The 10499-nt window shown below is 46.0% G+C and overlaps 1 protein-coding gene and 1 pseudogene across 5 annotated transcripts; one reads left to right on the forward strand and one right to left on the reverse strand.

Moving 5' to 3' along the window:
- Nucleotides 1-1657: 1657 nt before the first annotated feature.
- Nucleotides 1658-3434, reverse strand: Lkaaear1 (LKAAEAR motif containing 1). Of its 5 annotated transcripts, none has more exons than XM_087651232.1 (4): nucleotides 3234-3434; nucleotides 2121-2515; nucleotides 1874-1996; nucleotides 1658-1798 (listed from the first exon to the last, which is right to left on the reverse strand). In XM_087651232.1, exons 2-4 carry the CDS (start codon nucleotides 2505-2507, stop codon nucleotides 1739-1741), a joined length of 570 nt encoding a protein of 189 aa, XP_087507358.1. In that variant the 5' UTR covers nucleotides 2508-2515; nucleotides 3234-3434; the 3' UTR covers nucleotides 1658-1738.
- Nucleotides 3435-9025: 5591 nt separating this feature from the next.
- On the forward strand, nucleotides 9026-9851 carry LOC147995875 (large ribosomal subunit protein eL8 pseudogene; annotated as a pseudogene).
- The last annotated feature ends 648 nt before the right edge of the window (nucleotides 9852-10499 follow it).

The raw sequence follows: 10499 nt of genomic DNA on the forward strand, positions 1-10499 counted from the left end.
CCTTCTACACACCTATCTCCTTGTTCTCTGCCACCTTACATCTGCCCTCCACACAATTAGCACCTTTCCCTAAGCACAGAAAATGCCTCCAAGTCAAGGAAGGAGACCAGGAGCACTGAGTAAGTGATGTCATTGGGATTGGAACTGGAACGCAATCTACTCTGCTTGAGAGCAGAGACCCCAGCTCCTCACAAGCCCCACCTGATTGTGCATGGGCCACAGACTTTGTGTTCCTGTAGGATTTTCTTCAGACAGAGGGATCCTATGACAACTTCCCTAGCTGCATCTGTAAACCCAGTTCCCTCACTGGTGCGCAGAGCAAGTGGCACTCTTAAGTTGGTCTGGCACGTGGTGTGGAGCTCTTGTGCCATTGGAGTGCTGGCCTTCTGATGTTTGCCTTTGTTCTCAGCCCTCTGTTCTGAAGTACTTATGTGGATTACTCACTGTTTTGGACACTGCGGAACCCCCAGGAAGAAATGCAGGGTCAGAAAGGTGATGGAACAATGGCACAACTTTACAAAGTAGATGGAAATTTTCACTTAGCGAATCTCTTAAGAGACAAAATTCTAGGGTCTAGAGCTTGGCCAGAGGAGCTCAGCATTGGCTGTCCTGTAGTGTAGTTGTTATTAGAGATCTACATCTGTGTGTGAGAGAGATCATCATTCCTGGATGAAGAGACTGTGTCCTTTTCCTTGTCCATACCCACGTCCAAACCTACCACTTCCCTGCCTCTGTCATCTTCCCCACTGTCAGAAATCTGCCCCCCTCCTGAGAGCTGCTGCTGTTTTGTGAATGCTGCAGTCTGGGCTTGGATCAAGGCCTAGAGCAGCAACAGGCCAGAGAGTAAGAAGGGTCATGTGCAGGGGGAGAAGACCAGCTGCGGAAACAGAACCCTGGGAACTAGCCATCAGCAAGTAAGATCCTTCTGGACCACAGTTTTGATCTCTTCTTCCTCCGTTCTGTTCTCTATTTCATGCAGAACCAGTGGGAGCCCCCATGCAAGAGCAGGGAACTATCTTTCTCCCTGCAGCGTCCACCTCTGTGCAGCCTGATGGGGAAGGACTGGAAGGAGGACAAGGACAGGGAGCCAAGAGGCCACAGGTTCTGCAAAGAGCCAGTGCTGTGGAGAGGAGGAAAAAGAGCTGCCCAGAAACCAGGGACTTTTAAGAGTTCAGTGGTCAGAATGGGATGGGTGGCTTCCTTCCTGTGCTCCGTGTTTGGTGCATGACTGGGCCCAGGAGGCTGTTTCTGATGAAAGGGAGGCTATGGGTGACTTTTCTGTCCCACCATCCAGAGACCTTGGAGTGAACATCCCATTTACAACCTGTTGGTCCTCTGGGCACAACTGAACTCTCCAAAGGCCTGTTTTGGCTTTGCAGTCATTTCCCCGTCCCAGAACACCACCCTAGTCCTTAGATGGAATGACCCTAACTTTGGAGACAGCCCCGATTTCTGGGGGTGCTGGTGTCTAAGTAGGCTCATCCCTATCCTTTTCCACACTAGAAGCCTCCCACATCCATGGTCCTGAAGGGCACCAGTTGCAGGCTGTTGGGAGATAGGAGTGTCCACCCGCCATCTCCTTATTTCTTTGGCTGTGGCCGTAGGAGAGGCAGCATCCATGTGGGGGTCCAGGAGAAAAAGAGGGGAAAGACCTGAGAACCCTCAGAAGAGAACTTTATATAAGAGTGGAGAGCCGCTGTAACTTGGGGTCTTTGAACGCCAAGGTCGCGGTCATCGGTCATCGCGGGAAGATGTTGCCATCTACCTCCTCTTCCAGGATTGTCTCAACACGTCTCCGCTGCAGAGAGAGGGGCTGGGGCTAGTGTGTGGCGAGGCACGGGACCCTCCCACCAGTCTTGGGGCCTCCCCGCACCTCTTGTCGGTCCAAAGGATCAGGGATCTTCGTGGGCTTCAGTTGGGGTGGTAGGAACAGTTCCAGTCGGATGGCGGCGCGCGCGCATCTTTGCTTCTGGATCAGGAGAGAGATTTCTTCTGCCTGGGAACCAAGTTTACTAAGCAACCCTGCGAGCGAGCGAGAGCCCTAGAAAAATACCCTCCCTCCCCCTGCAGGGTGAGCCCTCTTTAGAAGACGCGTACTGGGTCCTCTCCCTTCTACCTACCCGCATTCGGGTGTAGCGCAACCGCAGGGCGCGGATTCGGCCCCGGGCTTCCGCGGCCTTAAGGATGCCCAGAAGCCGATTTTGACGCTCAGATGGTAGCTCTAATGCCTGTGTCCAGATGCGAGGGTCGGGCATGCAGTAAGATAACTCCACCGACTCGCGTGGAAACATGGAGCCTACTTCAACCATGTCAAGTAGGTCACTGAAGAGCAGGTGGCGTCGGCGTACTGTGGAGGACATGGCTGCCAGCTTCTCCTGAGTCAGTGCCCAGCCTGGCTTCGGAGGCTCTGTAGTCCATGGGCCCTTCTTACGCTTCTCACCAGCTCCAGCTACAGGTGCACTCTTTTTGGCCTGCTCTCGTGCGCCCTTTACTCCTGGGGTCGGCATGCTCCAGTCTGTGGAAGAAAAGGGGATGTCCAGCCACTTAGGGGAACACTGGCTCCAGTTCTGTTTCTATGGGACTTCCTGTAGCCACCTAACTCCTAAACTGGTAGCTGACCCTGTGTATATCTGCAGTAGGCCATGACTTTCTGATCCTCTCCAGTTTCAGTAGTATACTCAATTGTCCTACATGCCATTGTTGCTCCACAGCTCGCATCACTATGGTCATAAGCCATTCAGCGTCCCCTAACTCTGGACCATCAGAGGCTGGTTTGATCCTGTTCCCTGATCCCTAGTCTTTGGTTGGGGTAGGGGTAAGGACATGGCCCTTCATGATACCTTGGACAGGGGACCCCACCTTGTGTTTGAGTGTGTATGTGAATGGTGTTGTAGGTATATGTGTGTTTGGATCTGAGTGTACATATGTTCACAGGGAAGCTAAGCCTTTGTTCTTCTGGCCTATCTCCTTATGGCAAAGACGTGGGGAGCAGAACCCAGGGAAGAAGAGACAAAAGAGGAATGGCTCAGAAAGGGAAAGAAAACCAACCCTAGCAACCATTTTCATCCTAGCAGAAGCTCCTGACTTTCTGTGGGTGAGAAGTAGAGACACAGTTGAATGCTCTTCCCTCAATTTGTCTAACCCCTTGCCCACCTAACAGCTCAACATCTAGGCCTCCCCAACCCAGGTCCTCACAACCTCATACTTTCTTCCCTTTCAGTGGGAAGACTCACCTCGGTTTTCAATCTTTGGGTTTGTTGACCATGTTGCCTAGCAACCTGGAGCCCCGCCCGCTCCCCAGCACAATGGGGTACGCCCATAAGATGCAGAAATTAGAGTCGCATGTGTGTTGTGTGTGTGTGTGTTGTAACCTGCCTCAGGTCCTCTCCCACATTTCCTTCGAAGTGACCCTGTGTCTCAGATTCACTGTCCCAGTCTTGGAGGCTGGGTTCTGGCTGTAGAGGCTCTTTGGAGCTAGCTTTCTGGGCAGAGCTCCTACAAAATACCTTTGTGACTAAGGCCCACCTTAAGCCCTGTAGGAACTCAGTACCTCCTTTCATCGACTCTGGAGCAAGTTTGGGATCTCAGGGGTCTAGAGGTTTACCAAACCCTAACTTCCTGTAAACTTGGATGGCAGGCCTTAAAGTTCTATAATCTATGGCGCAATCATTGATTTAGTGATTTAAAAAAATAACTACCGTAGTTTAATATTTATTTATTGATTGATTGATAGGGTTTCTCTGTGTAGCTTTGGCTGTCCTGGAAATCGATCTGTAGACCAAGCTGGCCTTAAACTCAGTGATCCGCCTGCCTCTGCCTCCCAAGTGCTGACATTAAAGGTGTGCACCACCACTGCCCAGCTAATTTAATTTTTAAATCTACTTTTATTATTAAAAAAACACTTACAAATAAAAAAAATCACATGCCAAAATTAACAAGACCCCACATCTATACACTCAGTGAACTTCTCTACAGTTGGAATAGCTGTTTGAAATAGAAGCTGGAGCTTCACATTGGATTTTACTCTTTCAATATCGAATATATTTTTATGCATGTATCCACCACCAAGCCTGAAAATTTTACAACAGAGTTAGAGCTAGGAAAACAATTAACTTCTTTTATAACTTGTGTCCATTACTTATATTCAGTTCTTCAGTCTCTAATATTTAGCCTTTCTTGTTTTCCTTTTTATACATTGTTCCATAGCCATAAGTACATCTGTTTACATACATACACATATTGGCCAAATTCTACATATGAAAAAGCATTTCCTTAAAAATCAGGAAAGACACATGGCTATCCAATCCCTCTTTCTTTTCTTCTTTCCTTTTCCTTTTCCTTTTTTTTTTTTTTGAGTCAGGGTTTCTCTGTGTAGCTCTGGCTGGCCTGGAACTCAGAGCTCTTCTTGCCTCTTCCTCCTGAGAGCTAGGATTAAAGGTATGAGCTACTGCTGCCCGGCCACTCCCCCTCTCTTATTTGATTTAGTGCTCAGAGTCTTAGCTAAAGTAATTAGACAAGAGGAAGGGGTAAAGGGGATAAAAATAGGAAAGTAAGAAATCAAACTATCTTTGCAGTTGGCACATTTTTTAAAGGAAATACTTTAAAAAACTTATTTATGTTTTGCTTATTCACTTTACTTTCCACTCACTGCCCCCTCCCAGTCACCCCCTCCCACAATCCTTCCCCGGTCCCCCTCTCCTCCTCTGAGGTGGTGGGGACACCCTGGGTCTCTTGGAGGCTGGGTGCTTCCTCTTCCTCTGAGGCCAGACAAGGCAGCCCAGCTAGAAGAACATATTCCACATACAGGCAACAGCTTTCGGGACAGCCCCTGACTCCAACTGGGGGCTCAAAGGAAGACCACGCTGTACATCTGCTACATATGTGCGGGGAGGACTAGGTTCAGCCAGATGGCACAATTCTTTACTTAAAAGGTCCTACTTAATCTACTGGAAAACTACTGGATGTAATGAGCACTTACAATAAAGTTGCAGGATACAAAATTCATAAAATAAAAAAGAAACAAAAAACAGTTGGGGCTAAAGAAATGGCTTAGTAATTAAGAGCACTGGCCTCTCTTCCAAAGGAACCTGGGACCTGGATTCAATTCCCAGTACCAGCATGGCACTTTATACCCATTTATGACTCCAGCCCCTGGGGATCTGACACCCTCTTTTGGCTTCCATGGAATGGGAGGAATGCACAAGGATACATGTAGGCAAAATACTCACTCATAAAATAATTAAAAACAAAACAAAGTATTTATATCACCAGTGTATTCTCAGAGAAAGAAATCAGGAGAAATATTTCATTCAAAATAACTCTAAAAGTTAAGTATTTAGGAATGTATCTAGCCAAAGCAGAGAAAGACCTCTACAACAAAAACCTCCAGATATTGAAAAAGTGAGAACTGACTCAGTGATTAAGGACATTGTGATGGTTTTATATGCTTGGCCCAGGGAGCGATACTGTTAGGAGGTGTGGTCTTGTTGGAGTAGGTGTGTCACTGTGGGTGTGGGCTTTAAGACCCTTCTCCTAGATGCCTGGAAGCCAGTCTTTTCTTAATGGCCTTCAGATGAAGATGTAGAACTCTCAGCTTCTTCTGCACCATGCCTGCCTGGATGCTGCCCTGCTCCTGCCTTGATGATAATGGACTGAACCTCTGAACCTGTAAGCCAGCCCCAATTAAATGTTGTCCTTACAAGAGTTGCCTTGGTCATGGTGTCTGTTCACAGCGGTAAAACCCTAACTAGGATCAGCATGGACAGCTCTTCTGAAGGACCTTGGTTCAATTCTTAGCAACCACATGGAACTCATTTCCAAGGTCTCTGACAACCTCTTCTGGCGTTGGCATGTAATACATATATGCAAGCAAAGCAACCATACACAGAAATAAACATTAAAAAACGATAACAAAAAGGGGAAATCACAAAAGATACTAGATCACGGAAAGACATTCCACGCTTCTGGACTGATAGAATTAATATTGCAAACATGGCTATACTCCTGGCACTGGCATGAAAACTAGGCGGGCAAGTCAATTGAATAGAATAGAGGACCTGAAATAAAATGAGATAGGTGTGTTGTGATGGTTTGTATATGCTGGACCCAGGGGTGGCACTATTCAGAGGTGTGGCCTTGTTGGAGTAGGTGTGTCACTGTTGGTGTGGGCTTAAGACCCTCACCCTAGCTGCCTGGAAGTGAGTCTCCCACTAGCAGCCTTCAGATGAAGATGTTGGACGCTCAGCTTTGCCTGCACTATGCCTGCCTGGATGCTACCCTGCTCCTACATTGATGATACTGGACTGAACCTCTGAACCTGTGAGCTATCCCCAATTAAATGTTGTCCTTATAAGAGTTGCCTTGTCACGGTGTCTGTTCACAGCAGTAAGACCCTAACTAAGACATGTTCCCACTTAATTTTTGACAAAGGAGGCAAAAACATACACTGGGGAGAAAGTCGACTATTTAACAAATGAGAACTAACCTTAGATACCAACAGATGAGACTGCATGAAAACAAAAAGTTTCTGTACAGAAAAGGAAAAGCAATCAGAGTAAACAGCTCACAGAATTGAAGAGAATCAAGTGGCTGATATCTAGAATTTATAAAGAGTTACTGGGCAGTGGTGGTGCACATCTTTAATCCCAGCAGAGGCAGGCAGATCTATATGAGTTCAAGGCAAGACTGGGCTACAGAGTGAGTTTCAGGACAGTGAAACCCTGTGTTGAAAAAAAACTGAAAACAAAAAAAGAAAAACCAAACCAAAACAACAACAACAACAACAACAACAACAACAACAAAAAGACAGACATTAAATGCTAAAGAAACAAGACTGTCAACATGGGCAGATGATTTGAATAGACAGCTAAAAAAAACCCAAAACGTAAATGTTTAATAACTATTTAAGTATTTGGGGTACCTCTTCACAGCAGTCAAAATGGCTGGCAATCTTCAACATATCTAACAAAGGTTGGAGGGGATGTGGAGAGAAAGGAGCCCTATTCACTGTTCATGCTGGCAAATTAATAAAGCCATTGTGGAAATCAGTTTGGAGATGTCTCACAAAGTTAAAATTAGAAATACCATATGACTTAGCTATTTCACCCCGGTTAGAGAACGCCATTCTCTACCATAGACGTATTTGTGTCCTTGTCTGTTGTTGGTTTACTCTCTATATTAGAGAATTGGAGACAAACTAGTTGTCCATCAACAGATGAACAGATACTCTTCTACGTTAAAGAAAAATAATTCCCACATATGCAGGCAAACACCCATACACGAAATATTCCCACAAAACTTATGGGAAAGTTGATACTCTTGAATGTATAAAGTAAATCCAAGCTTTCCCTTCCCATGCTGATGTCATGAGCTTTGGATTGTTCTCTGACTTACTCTTAACTTATTATCTCCTTTATTCTAACGGGTTCAGCTATGTGGCTGGTTTCCCCTCCTTGGTCCTGGGGTGAATCTCCCCTTTATTCTATCCTGAGCTCAGCTAGTGGGTGGCTTATGTCTGTCTCCTTGGCATTCCGGCTCAGATCTCCTGTGTCTCTCACAGTTTCCCGGAATTCTCTCTATCCTTGCTGGATGTTTCACCTTCTATTTCCTGCCTCAGCTCCTTGGCCATAAGATTTTTTTTTATTTTATTGACAGGTGTGACTTCTAAGAAATTCTCTCTACACTTGAATATATGATTAAATTATGTGTAATGGGTAAGTAAAGTGAGGTCACCCAATCTCAGAAAAATTCTCTTGTAACTCAATTTTTAGTTCTATAATTTACTCATATTACTCATTAATCACCTTTTCATAGGATCATCCCACATAAATTAGGCTAAATAAAGTTAATTGTATTAAGTCTGTAATCTGTTAATGAGTGTGGTATTTTCAGCGCCTGTGTTGAAGCATCCCTTAACTCCTACATGGACAGATGATGGCTTCTGGAGTGTGGAGTCTAAGCACCTGTAGGTGGACCATCTTTTCACTTGTAGGTAGCACATTCTGGCTGAGAGGTGGGCCTCTGTTACTTGCAGGTGGACCTGTTACGGCTGAAATTTTGTCCTCAGCTAAGCTTCTGGGCTTTCTTCAGGAAGCTATTAACTGTTCCCACTGTTTTTGGAAGCTTGCCCTGGCCTCTTGGTTGAAGGCTCACTTATGACTACAACACCCACTCCCCAAGCTTGCCTTCTCAACCCGACAGCTGAGTGGGATGAAGCATTTATATTCCAAAGTCCCCCAGGAAGATTTTTCTGGTTTCTTCTTTCCTATGTAGATCTTTGGGGTAAGGGCTGGACTCTGGGGCTCTTTAGGAGGAAGGTCCCGATCTCAGGAAAAAGCAGAATTGGGGAGGCTCACCAGCAGGCCACTTCCTCCGAGCAGACTTCCAGGATACATAATTGGGAATACCACTGTTCCTATGGATCCATCCTTTAATACAGGTCCTGGACCTTCTCTCCCCCCAGGGCCTCTTATAGGGAGACATGTGTGAGGGGTTTTCCAGCGATCCTTCTGCTAGGCAGATTAGTGGATGAGAATGTTAACAATTGTGGAGAGGTTGTAGGGTTGTAGGTACAGAGCATAATTACAAGTTCTCTTGGAACATCTTAATAGTCATTCCTTGTCACCTCTGTGTCTGACCGAACATCTTCATGACTAACAGGTGAAACCTTTTGGAAATATTAACAGACGACTAGCTTCTACCCACCCAAAGGCTAAGATTGCCATTAAGATAGCATCTGAGCTTGAGGTTTCCCTACTTTGCTGTAACTGCCTACACGAAATTCCTACCGTTTGAAAAGTCCCTGATTTATGATTGTTTTGGTTCTGTTACTATAAAAATTCCTGACACCGTTATTGGTTGGGACATGGGATCTTAGGTAACACAAATCTGTATTTCTGAGTCATGGTCATTCATATAGTATAAACTACATCTTATTTCTTTTGAGGTAGGAGCTGTACTTCTGCATGGACAGTTATGGTGCCCAAATGTGGGACCCCAAAAATAAATCACTTAAAAAAAAAGATTTTGCTCTCTCCTCCAGCCAAGCAAGATGCCCAAAGGAAAGAAGGCCAAGGGGAAGAAGGTGGTCCTGGCCCCTGCCGTGGTCAGGAAACAAGAGGCCAAAAAGGTGGTCAATCCTTTGTTTGAGAAGAGGCCTAAGAACTTCGGCATTGGGCAGGACATCCAGCCCAAAAGAGATCTCACACGCTTCGTCAAATGGCCCCACTACATCAGGCTGCAGAGGCAAAGAGCCATCCTCTATAAGTGACTCAAAGTACTTCCTGCCATCAACCAGTTCACCCAGGCCCTGGACAGGCAAACAGCGACTCAGCTGCTTGAGCTCAACCACAAGTACAGGCCAGAGACAAAGCAGGAGAAGAAGCAAAGGCTGCTGGCCCATGCTGAGAAGAAAGCTGCTGGCAAAGGGGACGTCCCAACTGAGAGACCACCTGTCCTCCGAGCAGGGGTCAATACAGTCACCTCCTTGGTGGAGAACAAGAAGGCTCAGCTGGTGGTGATTGCCCCTGATGTAGACCCCACTGAGCTGGTGGTTTTCCTGCCTGCCCTGTGTTGAAAGATGGGGGTGCCCTACTGCATCATCAAGGGAAAGGCCAGGCTGGGGCGCCTGGTCCACAGGAAGACGTGCACCACTGTTGCCTTCACACAGGTGAACTCGGAAGACAAGGGTGCTCTGGGTAAGCTGGTGGAAGCTGTTAGGACCAATTATAATGACAGATATGACGAGATCCACCGCCACTGGGGAGGCAACGTTCCTGGGTCCTAAGTCTGTGGTTGGCATTGCCAAACTGGAAAAGGCAAAGGCTAAAGAACTTGCCACTAAGCTGGGTTAAATGTACACTTAAGTTTTCTGTACATAAATATAATTACAAAATTAAAAAAAAAAAGATTTTATGTATGGGAGTTCACTGTAGCTGTTCTCAGACACACCAGAAGAGGGCATCGGATCCCATTACAGATGGTTCTGAGTAATCATGTGGTTGCTGGGATTTGAACTCAGTTCCTCTGGAAGAGCAGTCAGTGCTCTTAACCACTGAGCCATCTCTCCAGCTCTGGTGAAACCTTTCTGCGGCTTAGAGCTACCTTAGTTTCGTCAATAGTTCATCTGTTGTTTATTCTGAATTGGTTGTTTAGGATCTTACTTGGACTTTTTTTTTTTCAAAGCATTTGGTTTAAGATTTCCATATTTTTATTGTTTGAGAATTTAATACATAGATGATGAATTTTTATAAATCTACCTCCTATTCTTCTCTAACTCCTCTCTCAGCCTCCCTTCACTCTCCAGTCCCAACTTCACAAGTCCATGCAGAGTTGCCAGTACGTTCATATGGGTGTACTGCCATCTACTGGCTACCATCAGGGATGACAGCCCCAAAGAAATCTATTCCCTAGTGACAGCTCCTTAACTCAGCGGTTCTCAATTTGTGGGTCGTGACCCTCCAACAATCTGTCCACAGAGGTTGCCTATCAGATGTCCTCTA

The sequence above is a fragment of the Rattus norvegicus genome, chromosome 3, assembly GCF_021556685.1.
Source record: "Rattus norvegicus strain SHRSP/BbbUtx chromosome 3, alternate assembly SHRSP_T2T, whole genome shotgun sequence".
Lineage (NCBI taxonomy): Eukaryota > Metazoa > Chordata > Mammalia > Rodentia > Muridae > Rattus > Rattus norvegicus.

Coding starts and splice junctions, on each gene's coding strand:
- Lkaaear1 (XM_087651230.1), bottom strand. CDS start 2,737: ATGGCTTATGACCATAGTGATGCGAGCTGTGGAGCAACAATGGCATGT. Junction 2,516..2,619: donor CTACTGCAGATATACACAGG/GTCAGCTACCAG, acceptor TTTCTTCCACAG/ACTGGAGCATGCCGACCCCA. Junction 1,799..1,873: donor ATCCTTTGGACCGACAAGAG/GTGCGGGGAGGC, acceptor CTCTCTCTGCAG/CGGAGACGTGTTGAGACAAT.